We start from the raw sequence: 18,873 nt of genomic DNA, 5'->3' as shown, positions 1-18,873 counted from the left end.
ATCTATACTAAACTCATTCTAAACTTACACTAAGTTACCTAAGTATTATTGTCACTGAGGATCCAGATTCTGAGTTTTGTTTCCTCCCCTAGCCTCTCGTTCAATTTCCCCACTACATTCCCTATATATCCGAATCCTCGTCTGATCGAGGTTACGACAACATGCGGTTTGATCCGTTCCCGTAATCGGAGCGTGCCTTGCCTTGTACTTATCGAACTGACAGAAATGTTAGTTGGGGTTCCAACGGCTGCAGGCGAAACCGTCGATTTTGAATTGGCAAACCGACGGGATTGAATTTGTTGCCAACAGTCAATCTTTGATATCCAATGACAATTGTATAAACGGAATAGACTCGGAGGCCTTCTGTGAACCACAATCCACAGTCACATGCTAAAAAACGGCCCCTATGTTCCCCTTCTGATCGCTCCAAACGCTGCACTTACTGCATATTCTCCGCTTCCCGTCCGCTATTCGGAAAACTCCACTGAATGTCACTGGGGAACAAAATCGCCTTATGTCATCCAACTCCAGTCTAAAGTCAGAGGAACAGAGCTAGAGACGCCGTAGTCTCTGGCTTCTCCAGTCTCTCGTCATTCCGTTGTCTAGAGGCGCCTGGTCCTGTGCCGTTACCGTTTCTCCTCACTGCTACAGTACATTCCTACATTGCAGTTCTCTTCTACCTTGCCAGATCCCCTCTTTCAGCGTCGTTCTCTATCATCCTTCTCTCTCCTCCACTGTATCAGTATCGGCGCAAGTACAGTACAGTACAATACAGTACAGGTCCCAACAAGCAGCTCCTCTATCTTATTAGTGCGCCCGTACGGTATCTTGGATCGCCGCTTAGGCCTTTCCCTCTTGCCAACTTACTTTAAGCCTCCACTCCAACTAACCTACCTACCAACTTGATGTCTTCCCTCGTCTCAGAGTTTCTCATCAACCCTGTCTTGCGTCAGGCTCGTCGATTTTCCGAAATCTCGCGATCTACCTTCACTGGCGATGGAGGCGACTCGACCGAACACGCTGACGCAGTGAGCGATTCCGGTCATCCTGATAGTCCTGTCTCTGCGCCTGTATCTGTATCTGTACCTGTACCTCTGCCAGCACCTGAGCCGGCACCGGTGCCGATCATCGAGTCTCCCCTCACCAGACCCCTCAGCGTCTCGACCCAAGAAACAAGAGTCGAAGAACCCGAACCAGTTCCAATCATGTCCCAAGAAGCTCCTCCCCGCGATCATATAGGGGTCGCTCTGAGCCCGCTCAGCTCTCGTCGAATTCCCGAAGATGATGGTATGCGCGAGTTGCGATCCCGGATCCATTCGATCAACGCCCAAGACATACCCCAAAATGATAAAGCGCGGTTAATCCACGATATTCTGTTGGAAGGATATAAGTCATCCAAGACAGTACCGCTGGTGAAGAAGATCCTCGAGAGTGGTGAAGGCTTGGATGTATCTCTATCGCAGTCACCGTCGTCGCCAGTATCGAGGCCGTTGAAGTTCTGGCAGAATCAACCGGATGAGGAAATATTTATCCTGAGCGAGGAAGACAAAGCACCGACGTATGTACCTATGAAGCCGCCGAAACGACATGGAAGTGAGACTCCAGTGGAACCTTTACAGGTAGTACCAGAAACGGAACAACCTCTTGGATGCCAACACTACGAACGAAACGTCAAGCTCCAGTGCTTCACATGTAAGAAATGGTATACCTGTCGTTTCTGCCACGATGCGAACGAAGATCACAGCCTCATCCGTACAGAAACCAGGAACATGCTCTGCATGCTTTGTGCAACACCACAGAAGGCATCGGATATGTGCATCAACTGCGGCGAGTTGTCGGCATACTATTATTGCGATATTTGTCACTTATGGGAGAACCGCCAAAGTAAACCCATTTACCACTGTAACGACTGTGGTATCTGTCGTCGAGGCATGGGCCTCGGCAGGGACTTTTTTCACTGCAAGGTGAGAACAGTCATGCCTCTATGATAGGTGTTACTGACTAGCTGTAGACCTGTCGAGCATGTATCTCAACCTCAATTGAGGGCTCTCACAAATGTATCGAGAGGTCAACAGATTGCGACTGCCCCATCTGTGGCGAGTACCTCTTCACTTCACCACGGCCTGTGGTCTTCATGCCTTGCGGTCATAGTATTCATAAGAAGTGCTACGAACAGCATATGAAAGTGTCATACAAATGCCCGATCTGCAATAAGAGTCTCACGAACATGGAGAGTCAGTTCCGAAATCTGGATGTTGCCATCCAGACTCAGCCCATGCCACCGGAGTTCCGCGACACCACTGCCGTTATTCTGTGCAACGATTGCTCCGGAAAGAGTACTGTTCGATATCACTGGTTGGGTCTGAAATGCTCCATATGCCGGTCATATAATACGGTAGAACTGAATATCGTGGGAGGGGACCGGGCAGGATCACAAGCACCTGCTGAAATGCAACCGATTGTGGAAACTGGACGGGATGCCTCTGGATCTGTGAGCGGAAACCGAGCACCTATCGCAGTGGGAAACAGGCGCAGACATTCGTCTCACGGTGTTGAGGCCCAATACCGCGCTCCAGATAGAGTTGCACGATCAGTGTCCCCTGGCAATATGGGTTTCGACTCGATCATGGCACACCTACCACCAGACGAAGAGTCCGAGGACGATATCCTTGGGATTTGGAGAATTCGCAACCGTGGCAACAATGCATCAGAGAATGACGAAGACTCTGAACTGGATGATCTCAGCGACACACTTTCGGACGCTGAAGAGGAAGACGACGATGATGACGAAGAAGACGAAAACGAAATTGTTCTTATTGGACATCGATGAGCAATCACAAAACAGCATGATATAAAAATTCAAAATGGTTGGCTAGGTTCTTTTACTGCAAGGCGTTTGGGGGGTACTGCATTAACTCGGCGGGGGCATCAGTTGGAGGCTACTGACTGACTATTATATGTGTACGAAGGGATGTGACTAGGTTGGTGGTCTGCATCTTGGGCGCTTATTATTCTGCGTTGACCTTGGGTTTCTGGATAAGATTCAACAGACACAAAGTAAGGTAGCATGATTGTTTGAGTATGTACCTAGGGCATTGAGTACAACAAAATCTCTATTCTGGCAGAGTCTTGATTGCGCCGGTTAAGTGAAAGCATTTCCCTATGAACGCCTACCGAGACGATATTTCCGTAATTCCAAATTCAATTCATGTCGAATCTCTGTATAGAGTTCATCCCGCTCACTTCAACGTCGTCTCGCCGCGGCTGCAGGTTGCTGGGCCTCTTGTCTGAGTTCCTTGATAACTTGCTGCACGGAAAATACATATTAGAAACTCTTTCAACTCGTAAACAAGGAAAGCTAGATTACGCACCGCTAAAGCCTCTGGATTCACTCCACGCTCAATCATGGAGATGCAGATTGATAGAGTCCGGCGATCAAGGTGACAGTTCTGTAGTCTCAAGTCAGCGGTCAGGTTTTCACGCGTGTTGTTTTATGGATGAGCTGTCGTACTAGGATAGTAGAGATCTCATGGAGAATATCTACGGCTTGTTGCGCAGCGGCGTGCTTATCTGGTTCAGGCATGATGGCGGTCGATGGCGGGTTTAATATGGTGTATGAAGAGAAATGGATGTGGAGGTTAACTTAATTGATCATGGCGGGGAGACGCGGGTCGCGGTCTGGCTTGGGCTGATAGACATCATGACACCCAATAAACAGCAAAATTGTCACGAGAAACGGCATGGCTACTGGGTTTTTAGAAGGATATTTCAGCATGATAATATAGTTCAAGTTTCGATCTTCAACATGATCTTGTTGTAAATATAATCAGCATCTAGGATACCACTTGAGCAAACAGTCCCAAGATATATGGATCTGAGATAAACTCAAAGGTTATTTCAAACAAAAACAATCATCCAAGGTATAATTATCGTTCTTAAAACAGCATTGTCGCACATAAACGGTCGTCGCAGCATAATCCATCAATCAGCTCTTCAGGTCTTCATAGCCTCCACAAACAACTCCCTCATGCCCTTTAGCAGAACAACCAATTCCCTCGTCTCATTCAGCTTATCAAGCACCCTCTCAACCTTTTCCCGCTCAATCTTAGGCCTACAGTGCTTCACATCGTAGTCGCGCGAGCTTGTAACAAGCTCAAACCAAGCCTCACGCTCCCAGTCCTTCTCGTCAATATGCGTGTACACAAACTTGAGACGATCGTCGTGGCCAGCGCCTTCAATCTTGAGGCAGAGGTTGGTGATCCAAAAGTCCAGCTCGGGGACGTTGAAACGAGACTGTGCTTGTTGCTGTTGAGCGTATTCGCGCTGGGCGGCAAGTCGGGCTTCGATCTCGGCTTGTGTTTGTGCGATTTCAGCCTTGAGACTGTTGCGGGTTGCGAGGTGGTTATCGCGCTGGGCAGCGAGGGAGTTGATAGCGCTCTCCATCTCGCGCGTTTCTGCCTCTTCCTTCTCGATTGTCTGTTGGTGCGTCGAGGTTTTGACTTGAATGATTTCGATGTCTCGCTTCTTCATGCGTTGATCCTCTAATGTAGTGGTTAGAATGTATCATATGCGCCATCAATGTTAGGGCATACCTTGAAGCTCAGCAACGTTCATGCGAAACTGGTTGCGTTCTTCGAGAACGCGCTTACGGCCCTCTTCAATGAAAGCATCGAATCGGGCTGTGAACTTTGCCATGCGATCGCGAAGGTCATCGAAGCCAAAGTTGATGTTGGGCAGCTGGTTTGCGACAGAGGGGCCGACGGGGGCCATGCTCTGTCGCATGCTGGCGGATAGGGAGGACTGAAAGTCGGTAGCCATTGCGTATGACTTAGGATCGTGGAGTGGTTTGTCTGGTGTTGCTTTCGGCTTCGGAATCTTGCTCCCTAGGGTAAATGGGATTGATCATGAAGACATAAATTGGGCATTGTTCTCATGCATGCATGGATATATTGTAGTATTTACACCGCGAAATTGCGTTGCTCGGTCGACTAAATAAATGTGGCGCTCCTCGCTTGCACCGCCACGTGGGGCCGTCGAAAGCTTCACTTCTCATCGCATGCGCTGAGCATCTCGTTACTTTCAACGTCTACTTATACTCACCGATACTTCTCTTCTATAGATACATTTCAGCTTTCGCAGCCAAATTCCTCATCGCATGACCTCATATGACATAGGATGCCTTTTTAGTGCTTCAAATACCATTGACTCCCGCTCGAGACTCTCTTGCGCCTGTACTAGCCCATCTCGCGATGAAGAAAGGAAAATCGGCCAAAATTTCAGCATATTGGAAATCAAGACTTGGGCCAAATGGCTGAGACCAGGCGACTTACGGACCTGATACACGGTCACGTAGGAAGTCTTACTTACATACCACCTGAGAATGCGACTGCGCAACCTGGGGCTTTTCACACCAGTCGCGTAACTGCTGAAGGTGAGTTCTATACAATCGCTATGCGCGCATCGCAATACTTACAAAGTCGTCTAGCGCCGCACTTCAAGGTTGTTGGATCTTCAGCAGAGTTATACCCGCCTTCAAAAACTCCTGCTCCAGAGATCTCGTCCAACCTGTGGCAGGAAAGAAGAGTTCAAAAGCGATGGCTACTCCAAGCTCATCCCGAAGCCTTCATGGGTAACTCGGCGCTATCAGAACTTCTACAGGAGAACATGAATCGCTACTCAAAAGTTGAGGGCGAAGTTAGCGATCAGCCATTACTTGCTATCGGCCAAATGACGAATGTGTCGGATCATTCGAGAATCGCTGGGTCACCCATGCTTGCGGCTGCCACGGGAGAGTCAGGAGAGCTGCTTAGACTAGCTCGGATCGATCAATCGAAATGGAAATGGGGGAACGACAAGCGCACGACTCTTCAACCCTCAGTGATAGACCCTGATGATCCCGAGGAAGAGGCCATTTGGGCCAGCGATGGTCTGCCAATCTCTCAAGTCAAATTCGCAACCAGTCTTACCCGATATGATGCCACCCGCTGGCTCATCGTTCAAAAGCAAACTTCGACCACGATACTCCATCCAGAGTATCACAAGGTTCCGGTAGCTCAGTCGTCCGCTTCCGATCCCATCATTCATCAACCACGGCTGTCGCGAATCGATCCTAAACCGATCCTGACCATCTCGCATAAGTCGACTGGTGGTAACGCGCAGGTGGATGTCGCTTTCAATCCAAGTTCCAAGGGCCTGCCACCACAGATCGCCATCATCGATGAATGCGGATATTGGTCAATATGGGACATCTTAGGGGGGAATAAGCTGAAAACACGACTTTTGCCTTACTCATGTGGGCATATCTCGGATGGGTTGTTGAATGAATTGCCCTCTACGACAGAGCATCCTGCTGAAAAGCACGGGGTTCTATTTGTCGGCACAGCCAAAGTGGACAGTTTCTGGGAAGATGGTTCACAAAGTGCTGATAACTCTAGAGAATCTGTACGCCGATTCAGTCATCTACTGATCTGGAACAGGGAGAAGTATGAAGTCATCGATCTCGTGTCGCACATAGCTCTGCCTCGACTCTCGTTGTTGGCTCGTCCAAAGTCCAAGCCTGATGCAATTCTTGACATCAGAGTCAGTCCAGCCGACCAGAATCACATATTCGTCTTGACTATGCGCACTATTTACTGGATTAACTTATTTACGAAAAGCACGCTGGAGGAGGAGCACGGACCAAACCCGACTATTCTGATATCCTGCCCTCGTTTATTGGACAGAGAAGGATTGCGAATGACAACGTGCCTTACCTCAGAAGGTGGGCAAGAAATTGCTATGGTGTTTGTCTTTTCTCCGACTCACAGACGACTTCAAACCTACTGGTTTGGGCAGTCAAAGACAAGTGGCCTTCCTTGTTGGCATCGTGACACGCTCACTCTTCCTCAAAAGGGCGAACCGGCCAGTGGTGATATTCAAACACTCGAAATTCACCCGGTCAAGCTCACGCGGGATGGGGATGCTTCGTCTGGCCTTGGGGCCGATTATCACCGTGCAGGAGTTCAATTCTACCAAGGCAGCATCCTAAGCAAGAATTTGGGTGTGCAATACTGCATCTGTGTCTCAATCAAAGATCGCAATATGCAGATTACGTTACCTACTGGGCGGGTTGGACGTAACAAGTCCGACGAAGCGCAGCGCTGGAAGAAGAAACGAAAACAGTTCATTAGACATATGGGCAGCACGTTTGTGCTTCCAGAAGGCATGGCAGATGAAGATATAAAGCATGTGGTAAAGCCTAACAATCGATGCAAGGACCTCGACAAGCTGAAGAGCAGAGCATCTGCTGTTTTTGGTCCCATAAGCTTGAACTTGGATGGCTTGTGCCGTTCTCTTCAACAGAACTTGCTGGCTATTTCAGACAGTTCTCATGATATACCCCCCGCTCTACTCTCAGCTATTCAGGAGAATATCACTGAGGGGGTAGCTGAAGGGAGACTGCCCCTAAAGACTTGGAAAGAAATCGGCGACGAGCTTGGTCCAATGGATTTACGAAATGGTTTTCACGAAACACAACCCGATATGCTTGATTTGTTTGCGGGCAATGATGGACAAACGGTCGTGACGCAACTCGGAAGACAGACCTCGCAAGAGTGGATTCGGGAACTCGTCAGCCTGTCGCATCTTAACCAAACATACGTTGATCTTTGGCTTGATCCGCTGGAGGGAAGAATACCCCAGCAAGAGGAGGAAATAATAAGGGGATGGATCGCAGACTTAGCTAAGGATATGTTTCTGGCAACAGCTGGAGTCATGGTACAAGATGTGCCTCTTCTAGGACCAGCAAGTCGGGAAGAGGGTGGACGAACTCAGCCCACTCAGTCGAGTGTAGTTCGAATCAAGTCATCGCAGTCATCAGAAGGTGGAATTCCTTCATCGCCTCTCAGTGCGACACCAAATAACACTGATGATGCAGCGATCAGACGACTCCAGCTCCTCGCGCCATCATTGAGATTGGACAAGATGGAAAACGTCAAACCGTCAAACGTGCTATCATATTGGCCCACTGAGCGTGGTGTCAGCACAGATGATTATATATCTAGTGTTGCCGTTGCGACCGACAGGAAGTTTGACGACGCAAGATCACGACTGCAGAGGATCGAAAGCAAGCGAAAGGCCCAGAACGACAAGTACAAACTTCCACCGTTTATGAGAGATGGAAGGGACCCCAAGGCCATAAGGACCTCTGCGCGAACTACAGCGGGCAACCCCATGTCTTCGCCGATGCGTCCTCGGAGAGAAGAGGCTATGGCGCTGCCACCAATATCTGTTGCTCCCACACCTCAGACAATGTCGAGCCAGCAAGGCATACCTTCATCGTCACAGAGTCAAGGACTCTTTGGGCCATCGTTTGCTATGAGCCAGCCTGTATCGGGCATCTTTGGAGATAGGAAGAAGGCGAAGAAGAATAAGAGGAAGAGTGGTTTTAGATGAAGCAAGCGAAGCGAATTACAGGAGTATTGGCTATACATTCAGGGTTATTGATGATATACATGACATATATAATTGCTATCATTTAATTGCTAGTCGGGAAATCATGAAGATTGGTTGTTTCTACCTGTTGTTTTGGTTGTGTGACCTTGAGTCTGTTATTAATGTTCATGATATCCTGGCTTGGGCGCTTATGTAGGGGACCCAGTGCTAAAACGTCATCCTCAATTGTTAATGGTTCACTTGACTTACAACCGACATCAACTCAACCATCACCACGAGCTTGACTGAAAAGTCACAAAACCAACTTCTACGAATTACTCATTTCAGGACTATTCAGATCAATTTGACATCATGTCTCACTGCCATGAGGAACATTCTGGCCATGGCCACGACCACGACCATGAGCATGATCACTCCGACGACATCACACCAGCAGTGCAGTTCTCACTCTACAGTCAAATCAACTTTGATCACATTGTCACTCTGAATGAAGCCCAACGAGATGCTGGTCAGAAAATCGTCAAGAAGACGTGGCAAGAAAGGCTCAGCGTTGAGCCTGAGCTAGAGAGTGATGTTGATGAGCAGCTTCTCATGATAGTGCCGTAAGTGAAACCCCATCTTATACACAAATGTTGTACTAAACTGTACCAGATTTACGGCCCAGATCAAGCTTCACTCCATCCTCATCCGCACATCCCCCTCGGCCTCAGCCCCCAAAACCCTCCATCTCTTCATCAACCGAGATGATCTCGACTTTGCAGCCGCCGAGGAGTCAGATTCTATTCAAACCCTCGAACTCTCTCAGACAAGTGATCTACAAGAGATTCCAGTGAAGAGAGCCCTGTTTGGAAAGGTGCAGCGGCTGGTGCTCTTCTTTGCGGACAACTTTGGCGATGGCGATGAGGATGTGACCCGTATCTCGTATATTGGTTTCAAAGGCGAATGGACTCAACTTGGACGAGCGCCTGCAAACATCATCTACGAGGCTGCTGCGAACCCGGGAGATCATAAACTCAAAGGGACGAGTGTGAATCAGATGGGGAGCGGCATTGGAGGGAGGGGTCCTGGGATTTAGAGGTGATGAAGGTCAACGACAGTATTCAACAACTACCAAAAAAGACTGAATAGAGAGATTGAATGATAAAGTCTCATAAAAATCAAATAAAAATTATATTTAAACCGCTTCATTAAACTATTTCATCTATCCATCTCTCGTCTTGAATGTCGTGCCATTTCACCACAGCCAATGCTAGCCGGGAATTCTCCGGGTGCTGCAAAAGCTCTCCAGTATCTCAACCTCACCCAAAATCTTTCACCACTATCAACCGATCCGACCCATCGCCCTCAATCCCACCCACGGCGGCCCAATTGCTCTCCTCGACAGCGTCACCCGCCGCCGTCGACACGCCGCCTTCATTACCAAATATGCCTCCCCGTCTGCCAATTCGCCTGGCCCTCCCACGGCCCTGCGCCGTCGCCGCCCGGCCTCTCCTCCTCCCGCTCACAGCTACCCGCGGTATCAAGTATGGATGGACCACGGCTCCTCCTCGCAGCAAGCACAAGCGATTCAACCAGCCTTCTTCCGGCCTCCCTGCGCTCACGAGCGGTCCTGCTGCTGCGCTGAAGCGTCGGGAGAATACTACGCCTCTGCGCTCGGGTGTCCTTGCTACCAAGAAGGGCATGACTAGTGTGTTTGTTGGAAAGACCCGTGTGCCTTGTACTGTGCTGCAGCTCGATCAGGTCCAGGTCGTCGCCAACAAGACTCGACAGAAGAACGGTTACTGGGCTGTGCAGATTGGTGCGGGCTCGCGTGATGGTCGAAACGTCACAAGCCCACTGCTGGGTTACTACGAGGCCAAGGGCATTGCCCCCAAGGCTGAGCTCGCCGAGTTCAAGGTCCGAAACGAGTCTGGTCTTCTTCCCGTTGGTGTTCAGATTCTTCCCGATTGGTTCAAGAAGGGCCAGTACGTCGATGTCAAGGGCCGATCGCGGGGTATGGGTTTCGCTGGTGGTATGAAGCGTCACGGCTTCTCCGGTCAGGAAGCTTCGCACGGTAACTCCAAGAACCATCGAACAATCGGTACAACAGGTCCTTCGCAGGGCAGTGGTAGTCGTGTTATGCCCGGCAAGAAGATGCCTGGTCGTATGGGTAACGAATTCGTCACAGTGCAGAACCTCAAGGTCATGATGGTGGATAACGACTTGGGTATTGTGCTAGTCGGTGGACCTATTGCCGGTCCCAAGGGCCGTGTTGTTCGTCTCCAAGACGCCAAGAAGCGAAAGGCTCCCCCTCAACCTCATCGCGAAGCTGCTTTGGCTACTCTACTAGAGCGCAACCCTGATCATGAGGCTAAGCTCCAAGCAGCACGGGAAAGGCATCTTCAGCTGAAGAATGAGAGAGAAGCGGCGCAGCTTCAAGACTAATGACTTTTACCATGGATGTAAGAGGGACTTTGTACTACGTATGATAAAATGGGAGAGATCATAAGCGGGCTTTTTGTATTATACACACACACACACACACACCATCTACTGTACAGATTCGACTACAACCGGAGTACCCAGGGTTATCAAATTCATTTCAACAACAATGCTCGCCTCCCATGTTCCCTTTGAGTGGCCCATCATGCCTCACTTGTATTCGACCTGCTTTCGGAATCCTCTTGTAGGAGCATCCTCCTCTACAGCAGGAAGATCCTCAACACCTCCAGTGAGCGCCTTGAAAGGATCACCATTGTCCAAAAGATCCAACCTCGTACCATCGCTCATGGTAAGACTCCACTCTGTAGTTGAGAAGAAGCCCTTGCTGCTAGGTCTGTTGCTAGCAAAGCGCATGACACCCTCGCCCTTTGTGCCTCGTACTGAGAACCAGATATCGATACGGCCGTGAAGCTGGTTCATCTCGCCGTGGATCCAGGGAATCTGATGCTTGAAGTAGATCTCATCACCAAGGATATCGCGAGCATCTTGGTTGGTTCGTAGAGCGTAGAGTGTCGAGGAGACGACGGGTGAGGACATCTTTTGGTAGTTGAAGATGGCGACTGATGAAGCGGCCATGATGAAGAGGAAGATGGGGAAAGTACGGCGCCAGCGGAATGTCACATCAGCTACATCTACACAGTCACAAGTGTCAGTATAGTTCGATTGCTTATCGGGTTTCAATTATCCGTACCTGGAAGCTCTCGGTCCGCCCTCCTCGACATCATGGGCCCATCTCCAGGCTTCGGTGCGGGAGTCATCCATCTTCTCTGCGCAGGTCTCAACGTGACAGTTCTTGAATTGAGAACAGCCGCCAAGCGTCGTCGGACGATCCGAGGTAGCGCTAGTTGTTGCGACATGGTGATTTTGGGCTTAATTTCTGGTATTCAACTGAGTGGGAGTTGATCAGCTGAGGCTCTCAATTGCTCGATATCGGCGAAATTTTGCTGCCGGACGCCGATCCGATGTTGCTCAGTGGAGGTGGGCCTTGTGGAGCAAGAAAACACTGAAACTTGATGCAGGGTGTCAAAATAAACTTAGCACAAAGTCACCTAAATCAAGGCTAAGATTACCTAGATATTTTCATCACCTAGGGCTAAGGTCCTGAGTTTTCCTCCCTTAGGTGGGGCAAGGGCCTGTGTGGCGTCATAAGGCTGAGCCTCACTGCAACCTCGTGGACAGTTTTACCATGTGACTGACGAAAGACAGGCTCTTGCATCACAACCTGGCCTCAACTGTTTCTTATTCTTAATACTGTATATTTTCTCTTCAGATCAAGTCTTCCGTCGGGTCTTAGCGACTTTATCATGCCTGCTTATCGGGGAACGACAGCCCGTTTGAGGCGCACATTTCACTATCCAGAGGAAGACTCTACAGACTCACAGCCTGAAGCTTTGGATGAACAAGGTATACCATAACAGTCTTAGCAAAATACTCAAAATGCACATCTAACACTAGCATTAGAACAAGAAGACTATATCAATCAGCTCGCAGCGGAAAATGCCGCTCGAGATATCCAGTTTCGCCGCTTCCTCCTTGCCATACCCCTTCTAGCAACCATCCCCTATCTTCCCGCCCTCATAAACCCTCCTACAGCACTTCTCGCTCTCCTCAGCCTAACTTCTCTCTTCTCCACGGCATATTTGCTTCATCACCAACCACCAGCATCATCAGGAATTCCATTTCTTGATAGTTGGGCAAAGCCCAGAACTCCGCGACCCACTCGCCCACCATCCCTATCAACAAGGGAGTCTTCAGGCGTATTTGACGACGATGACGATGAGGACGAAGTAGACGATGTGCCGTATGTACCTCGTGGTAGGCCACGACAACGTAGGAGTTCGTTCAGCTACGTCGAACGAAGGTCGCCCCTCGAAACTTATCTGCCCTACCTAAATTTGGGTCTCGGCCTAGTTTTGATTTTGATGGCCTGGGCAATAGGCAGAACAAAAAGTGAAGCCGTATGGCCCGGAATGGGATACTTGCCCTTGGTGGTCTATGGTATTATTCTGGTGTCAAAGATGGTCATGGGTAGTGTTGACCCCGAGAAGGAGTTGTCGTCGCTCAAGTATGACTACAAAGGTGCCTAATCATAATTATCAAGCATTTAGTTAATTTGGTATGACAAGTACAAATACACAGTGGAGAATAGTTCTATCCGATCAACGCATGTCTTCAGATCCCTCTTTTTCTATCCGTCCCGGCCATTTCAGTCGTTATTCGGGCATGTCTCATTACAGCCACCTACATGTCTATTGAATCATTGAAACGCAAAATACCATGGCTTTTCAGAACTCCATCGACGCCCTTGGGTGGTCGTGGGAAAGGATCAGTCATTGGGCTCGCATCCGGTGAGTCCGATGACTTGTCTGTCACCAAAGCCAGCCCATGAGACTTGACAGCATCTACCAGTGCAGGTACCATGTCCTATTGGCAGTCAGCAAAGAGTTTGTCAATAGCAGAGAAGCGTAGTTTCAACATACCAGTAGTCGAGAATAACATATTAATCCCATGAAGTTATTGCTTTGGGCAATTCTCACAACCTCCTTAATGGAGGTACTTCGCCTTCCACTGGGTCCCGAGGTCTCCTCTCGTCCGAGGTCGTTACACAAGAAAACAGGGAAATTGGGCTGCTTCCAATTCAAGGCCGTACATAGTCGAGGGCTGAAGCTGCTGAATACAATCGATCGGACCACATCAGGAGCCTGTGCACGTTGTGTTCGCGCATGCTCGAACACAATGTTGAGGATTGAATCGACAAACACGTTGACATCCAAAGCAGGCCCAAGCGAGAAGGCCTTTTCTTCCTCGGGAGTTGGGTACAATACTTGTAGATTGACATGCATTCCAGGGTTGAGTAAAGAAAGTGCTTCCTGAAGTGTCACACCGACCGTCGCAAGGATGTGATAGACCTCAGCCATGCTTTCAGCTGACTTGGTTTTCAAGTTGGGGAGTTCTGCACGGCTGTTGCTCCTGATAGTCATGGAAGTGAATTGTTCCAGAGTCAATCTGCAGACAGGAATATCAAGGCCACCGCAGGCTATTGTCCATCTAGGCCAGAGCACAGGGACACCGTCACTGGTATATTGGACAAATAGCCTTACATAATCGCCCGAGAGGCTCGATCCAGTGACAATAGCGCTAGTTGGTTGGTTGAATTGGCTTGTTGCTTTCCAGTAGGTTTCAAAGTCGGTAATCTCCAGAGGCTGCCCTTGGAATGGCTTGATGACCTGCACAGTGAAGCTGATCTGTCCAATGGCGCGAAGGCGGGGATCAAACAATGGCAAACAACATGCCGAAGAGCCTTGTAGTCCCTTGAAGATGCTTGATAGGGCGACCGTCTTGGCAATAACCTTTGCGCCATATGTGGGGAACACGTCGATATCGAGACTGAAAGTATCCAAGTTGTCAACCTGGAAGGATACCATACGAGTGTCTTCTTGGAAAGGCAGAATGATATTCTTCGGTATAAGATCCGAAACCTTTGAAGAAATCGTGAGGCGAGCGGCAGGGTATTTTCCATCCTGGAAGAAGACAAGGGGCTGTTCCTCGAAATCTCCGAAAGAGATCTGAACAACTGTCTTTGTGTCAAGGAAGTTGTGTCCGTATCGGCGCAGAGGAATGATTGGAGGAGGAAGTTCGAGTTCGGGGATCGCATCGGGATCAAGAGACATGGGCAGAGGCGCTGTACTTGAGTCCATAGGACCCAAGGCAGGCTGCACCATGAAGGGACTGGCTCGTGGTCGTGTGTTGAATGGGGTTAGCAATTTCATACACGCAAGGTGTCCCTCCCAAGCAGCATAGTACATGGCTGGAAGGTCCTTCTCATCCACGATGCTTGCATCGACCCCGACCTTGAGTAGTGCTTGAAGACAGTCGACATTGCCTTCGCTTGCAGAATGTACTAGTGGTGTCCATCCATAAAGTTTATCAATTTGGTCGAGATCAGCGCCATATTGCTTGAGGAGTAGGAGCAGTTCTGAGGTTTGGCCAGCCCTTGCTACGAGATGCTGAGGGTAAAGGCCTTCAGCATCAGGCAAGATCTTGGCCCCATGCTTCAACAGCATCTCAACCACGGCCACCGAGCCATGTTCGCAAGCGAGGTTCAAGGGCACATGATCCGAATCAGAAAACGGATCGATACGTGCAGATCTGGCAAGGAGAAGTTCGATGCAGTCGAGATGTCCGTGGATAATAGCATGAATCAAGGGGGTGAAGTTGTCGTGGTCGATGAGGTCGATGGTTTTTTGATTTGCTACACGGTAGTCAGCCAACTAAATCAATACACAAACATTGTTCAGAAACTTACCGTCCAAGAGGACCTTGAGCATTTCCAATCTTCCGTGAAGGCTGGCATAATGCAGAGGAACCCGGCCATAGACATCTGTTCTATCCACAACAACATTGACTGACAAGCCCCACTCCAGGACGTACTGCTTGCCATAGATGGCAGCTTGGTGCAGGCAATTTCTCTCATTGATATCATCATAAGAGTGGAGATCAACGAGACCTGTGTCGAGTAGAACTCGCAGGGACTCTTGTGGAGCTTCTGAGATGGCTGCTAAGAAGGTCCGCGTGAGCCTTTCCATCAACGAGCTATCTCCATCTCCAGTGTCGTTGGCGGAGCGCATCCGTTGAAGAAGGTCCTTTAAGGACTCGAGGTTTCCTGTGATAACAGTATCAAGTAGCAGTGTGTCTGCGTCCCCTTCATCAGTGCCGACGAAATGCTGCGAGGTCACCACGTGCCCCGACTGAAAGTTCACTTGGATTCCATCCGACCAAGCACCGAGCTCTTGTAGACTTGTGGTGGCCTGATCAGAAAGCTCGCTTATTACCGTAGCATTGAAGAATGGCTGGACTTCGACGGCTCTCGAGAGGTAAAGCTCCTTTGTCTTGGACTTTGATGTCTTGTCCCACTTTTTGAGAATCTTTGAGAAAGCAGTACCGTTGATCTCGACAAACTGTTGAAGTTTGTTGAGGTCGGTAGCAAACTGTTGGAAGCCTTCCTCGAGGGTAGTGAACTTGGCTGAGCGCCGAGAGATGCCATGACGAGACTGTATCACCTTCTTCTTATCAAGGAGCGTCTTGAGGCGAATTTTCAGCTACGGTATGTTAGCTGCATGTGCCGTTGTTATGTTTCGGACGTGATACAAACCTCAGCTTCCTTCTGCAGGTAGAAGGCGTTGACCTTGTCGAGTTCCCGTTCCTGTTCCTCATTTAGCAACCATGTCGGGATGTTCATGACGAAGGCGTAACACCTGAGTGAACTTACCAGTTGGAAGAAGAAGGTTGCTTTATTGGCCTGGAGAGCGGCCTGGGAATCCACAGGGGTGGCCGAGCGGAGAACATCGTTCTGTGAGGTTAGGGTAGGGGTCGCAGACAGCTTCTTGATGAGCTACATGGCGGCATGTCAGTGGAAGAAGTCCCAAGAGTTGGTCGAAATGCAAACTGGTGGCGATGAAGAAACGTGGATGGGTAGAGGATGACGAGTGGAAAAACAAGGAATTGCTTTTGGCCAGCCACTGTCACACTGCACAATGCTTCATACCCCAAGGTGATGGGGTCTGCGAATGAAGCAGGGCAAATACTCGGAGAATGATAGCCCAGAACGGCAGTGGGAACAGCAAGGGCAAGGGCAGGGACACGAATAGGAAACTAAGAAGCCAGTTGGCAACCAGAGCTGAGAAATGCAGACCGAGCAGCTGGAAGAGGAAGGATTGTAAGGGCCTTGAAAAGTGATAGTGGACCGAGCACTGCAGCGTGGGAGATGACAGCGGAGTCGGTAGATGGACGGGGCTCTCGGTGGCAGGAACGAAAAGGTTAACAGGGGAGGGAATGGCATGGGCGTACCTTTTTCAGGGCCTTATAGTTGACAAAGCTGGCAGCATATTCAGGCACCTCAAGCTGACGCTTCTGGATCTGCTTGCCAAACTTCCTATAACAGAATGTGAGTAAGCCATGTGCTCAAAGTACAGACCATGACGGCAGAGTTGCCATTAGTCTCTGAAGAGCTTCCGGCTCAGAGTGGGTTCTTGAAGGGTTCCTGAACCACTGCGAGCTGGGCAACTCGAGACATAGAACAAGGAGCAAGGAAGTACGGATATATCTTACATGCTGCGGCGTGGGCGCCCGTGGGAGCTCTTGGTGACTTAGAGAGCAGACGAGGGAGCGGATAGGTGAGAAGGAATGGTTGACTTAGCGATCGTTGCTTGGAGGGAGAAGTGAGCGAGGATGTGTGGCTGGAAATATGCGAGTTTCAGTGTCAGTTACAGCGTCCGTGTGGTATCTTGCGTGTGTTTTGTGTGTATGTGCAACAGTACGGTGTTGAAGGGGAGGGTAGGCAGGTAACGAAATAGAGAACAAACAGCCAGCAGCGGAGACATGACCAGGTCAAGCAAGACAGAGACCAGAGCAAGGAACGGGGTCTTTGAGAAGCTCCATAAAGATGCACATGAAAGATGAGCCAGGCATTAAAGGTGCATGTCAAAGTCAGACCAAGATCAGCTCAACCCAGGCAGAATTGTTGAAGAGCCCCGGTGGAGTGTGAGTTGAGACCCTGTGGATGCGTCCCGTTTCTTCACAGCAGCGCAAGCAACCACTTGTTTTCCAAGTAATTCCACTTCTCTTTTCCTCTCTTGCACAAGCTTGTCATGTATAGAGTGACACACACACGATAAACGCCCGGTTTCTTCAGGGTCTTTGCTTGGGCCTTGACCCATCACCCGACAGCCCGGTTATCCTTAGACGACGTCCGAGATCGACTCCTGTAGGGCACGTGGGGGGGTACCTTGACCAGAGTCTATGCCATCACTTTGGCTGAGCCAGCGGCGTGAGAGAGGGCGTGAACTGCTGACGAAAAAAAACGCTCGCGAATAGCGTGGCCTCCAAGTGTGTGTGCATAGAAACGAGATGCAGTTTATGGGTAAGGGTTCAATAGAATCATGAGAGTGAAGGGTAAGGCAGGGTTGAATCGGATTGGATTGGATACGATATTGGAGATCCTCACTCACCAGAAGCCGAGGCACTTGCTCTCAGAGACTCAGTCAGTAAAGCACAGACCGATAGTCAAATCAAAGGTGTTCTTTGATTGTTCCAGGCCTGTCAAAGGGCCCTGTTCGTTATGTGTCGAGCCTTGAAGGGAGCAGAGTCCACTGAGACGAGGCTGGACTGGCTTAAGGTTGTTGAGTTTCGTAAGTTGACTCAAGACGACGTGACGTGGATCCAGGGCGTGTTCAAAAACGGCAAGTGATTTTAACAACAACAATTTCTTCTTTCCAATAGTGAGACCTCCAATTGCATTCGGTAAGAAAGGACCTCAGAATATAATCAACGTCGTGGTGATGGTGTTTTTTTATTATGTCAAAAGACGAACTTGATGGGAACCAAAAATCTGCCCCTCTATGGATGGATGCTCTAAGGTAGGTAGGTAAATAAAGGAAAGCACAAGCTCAGCCCAGTGAGTGGCTCTTGCAACGAGACGGTCAACCAAAATGGTAATGGAACCATTCACCAAAAAGAAAGAAGCGGGGACACAAAATGACATAGATTGACTGTCTATAGCGTCTCAACTCCCTAGGTCTAAGCAGTAAATGACCTCGTGCCTTGAATAGTTCCCTTTTTACTTGCTCATTCTCCTCTTTCTCGACTCGATCACGACTCTCATGGTCCCACGACGTTACCAGCATTGGATGGCGGGGCATTTCAAAAGTTCAAGTCGCTGACTTGTTCCGCCCAGCTAGTCCCCTAACAGATCACCACCACTCATCACCCACTCGGAAGATACACCACCATCAAGCATAAGGTCCCGAACAAGCATCCGCTAATCTCAAGCCGTCCGTTGAACGATCCGCACATCCAATGACCGTCCCGTATCCGACCCCGTGCTCGAGCGACAGGCGGACCGGCTCACAGGTCCGGGCCATATCTCCATCTTTAGCTGTGCGATGCAATGCGATGCACGAG

At 49.6% G+C, this 18,873-nt stretch overlaps 8 protein-coding genes across 9 annotated transcripts; 5 read left to right on the top strand and 3 right to left on the bottom strand.

Annotated features, from left to right (window-relative positions):
* Nucleotides 1-443: 443 nt before the first annotated feature.
* Nucleotides 444-3,224, top strand: FVEG_09617 (hypothetical protein). The gene is made up of 2 exons (XM_018898650.1): nucleotides 444-1,964; nucleotides 2,012-3,224. The coding sequence occupies exons 1-2, from the start codon at nucleotides 906-908 to the stop codon at nucleotides 2,828-2,830; spliced, it is 1,878 nt and encodes a 625-aa protein (XP_018756568.1). The 5' UTR covers nucleotides 444-905; the 3' UTR covers nucleotides 2,831-3,224.
* A 560-nt stretch (nucleotides 3,225-3,784) lies between these two features.
* Nucleotides 3,785-4,981, bottom strand: FVEG_09618 (kinetochore protein SPC25). Its single transcript, XM_018898651.1, has 2 exons — nucleotides 4,593-4,981; nucleotides 3,785-4,541 (listed from the first exon to the last, which is right to left on the bottom strand). The coding sequence occupies exons 1-2, from the start codon at nucleotides 4,816-4,818 to the stop codon at nucleotides 3,994-3,996; spliced, it is 774 nt and encodes a 257-aa protein (XP_018756569.1). The 5' UTR covers nucleotides 4,819-4,981; the 3' UTR covers nucleotides 3,785-3,993.
* A 326-nt stretch (nucleotides 4,982-5,307) lies between these two features.
* FVEG_09619 (hypothetical protein) lies at nucleotides 5,308-8,433 on the top strand (the record flags this gene model as incomplete). Its single annotated transcript, XM_018898652.1, has 2 exons — nucleotides 5,308-5,431; nucleotides 5,486-8,433. The coding sequence occupies 2 exons, from the start codon at nucleotides 5,308-5,310 to the stop codon at nucleotides 8,431-8,433; spliced, it is 3,072 nt and encodes a 1,023-aa protein (XP_018756570.1).
* Nucleotides 8,434-8,784: 351 nt separating this feature from the next.
* Nucleotides 8,785-9,508, top strand: FVEG_09620 (hypothetical protein; the record flags this gene model as incomplete). The annotated part of the gene is made up of 2 exons (XM_018898653.1): nucleotides 8,785-9,035; nucleotides 9,085-9,508. The coding sequence occupies 2 exons, from the start codon at nucleotides 8,785-8,787 to the stop codon at nucleotides 9,506-9,508; spliced, it is 675 nt and encodes a 224-aa protein (XP_018756571.1).
* Nucleotides 9,509-9,654: 146 nt separating this feature from the next.
* On the top strand, nucleotides 9,655-10,857 carry FVEG_09621 (hypothetical protein; the record flags this gene model as incomplete). Its single annotated transcript, XM_018898654.1, has 1 exon — nucleotides 9,655-10,857. One exon carries the CDS (start codon nucleotides 9,655-9,657, stop codon nucleotides 10,855-10,857), a length of 1,203 nt encoding a protein of 400 aa, XP_018756572.1.
* FVEG_09622 (hypothetical protein) lies at nucleotides 10,826-11,889 on the bottom strand. The gene is made up of 2 exons (XM_018898655.1): nucleotides 11,606-11,889; nucleotides 10,826-11,546 (listed from the first exon to the last, which is right to left on the bottom strand). Exons 1-2 carry the CDS (start codon nucleotides 11,769-11,771, stop codon nucleotides 11,065-11,067), a joined length of 648 nt encoding a protein of 215 aa, XP_018756573.1. The 5' UTR covers nucleotides 11,772-11,889; the 3' UTR covers nucleotides 10,826-11,064.
* Nucleotides 11,890-12,218: 329 nt separating this feature from the next.
* Nucleotides 12,219-13,001, top strand: FVEG_09623 (hypothetical protein; the record flags this gene model as incomplete). Its single annotated transcript, XM_018898656.1, has 2 exons — nucleotides 12,219-12,318; nucleotides 12,376-13,001. The coding sequence occupies 2 exons, from the start codon at nucleotides 12,219-12,221 to the stop codon at nucleotides 12,999-13,001; spliced, it is 726 nt and encodes a 241-aa protein (XP_018756574.1).
* Nucleotides 12,985-18,346, bottom strand: FVEG_09624 (ankyrin repeat protein nuc-2). 2 transcript variants are annotated; one of them, XM_018898658.1, is made up of 8 exons: nucleotides 17,922-18,346; nucleotides 17,023-17,150; nucleotides 16,762-16,846; nucleotides 16,184-16,306; nucleotides 16,067-16,117; nucleotides 15,221-16,013; nucleotides 13,395-15,166; nucleotides 12,985-13,338 (listed from the first exon to the last, which is right to left on the bottom strand). In XM_018898658.1, coding segments are annotated over exons 2-8 (3,009 nt in total). In that variant the 5' UTR covers nucleotides 17,025-17,150; nucleotides 17,922-18,346; the 3' UTR covers nucleotides 12,985-13,155. The 2 variants fall into 2 exon arrangements, with proteins under 2 accessions (XP_018756576.1, XP_018756575.1); XM_018898657.1 differs by lacking the exon at nucleotides 17,922-18,346 and having other exon boundaries at nucleotides 17,023-17,856.
* Nucleotides 18,347-18,873: the final 527 nt, after the last annotated feature.

This window comes from Fusarium verticillioides, chromosome 1 (assembly GCF_000149555.1).
Source record: "Fusarium verticillioides 7600 chromosome 1, whole genome shotgun sequence".
Classification (NCBI taxonomy): Eukaryota; Fungi; Ascomycota; class Sordariomycetes; order Hypocreales; family Nectriaceae; genus Fusarium; species Fusarium verticillioides.
Note: the sequence above shows the minus strand (reverse complement) of the source record. Positions and strands in the feature narration are given on the sequence as shown.

Bases quoted from the DNA above. Each gene is read 5' to 3' on its own strand.
- FVEG_09617 (XM_018898650.1), top strand. From the start codon at position 906: ATGTCTTCCCTCGTCTCAGAGTTTCTCATCAACCCTGTCTTGCGTCAG. The intron at 1,965-2,011 runs GTGAGAACAGTC...GACTAGCTGTAG, and splicing joins GGGACTTTTTTCACTGCAAG to ACCTGTCGAGCATGTATCTC.
- FVEG_09618 (XM_018898651.1), bottom strand. From the start codon at position 4,818: ATGGCTACCGACTTTCAGTCCTCCCTATCCGCCAGCATGCGACAGAGC. The intron at 4,542-4,592 runs GTATGCCCTAAC...CCACTACATTAG, and splicing joins GAACGTTGCTGAGCTTCAAG to AGGATCAACGCATGAAGAAG.
- FVEG_09622 (XM_018898655.1), bottom strand. From the start codon at position 11,771: ATGTCGCAACAACTAGCGCTACCTCGGATCGTCCGACGACGCTTGGCG. The intron at 11,547-11,605 runs GTACGGATAATT...GTGACTGTGTAG, and splicing joins GGCGGACCGAGAGCTTCCAG to ATGTAGCTGATGTGACATTC.
- FVEG_09624 (XM_018898658.1), bottom strand. The intron at 15,167-15,220 runs GTAAGTTTCTGA...ACTACCGTGTAG, and splicing joins GCTCAAGGTCCTCTTGGACG to CAAATCAAAAAACCATCGAC. The intron at 13,339-13,394 runs GTATGTTGAAAC...GACTGCCAATAG, and splicing joins TATGTTATTCTCGACTACTG to GACATGGTACCTGCACTGGT.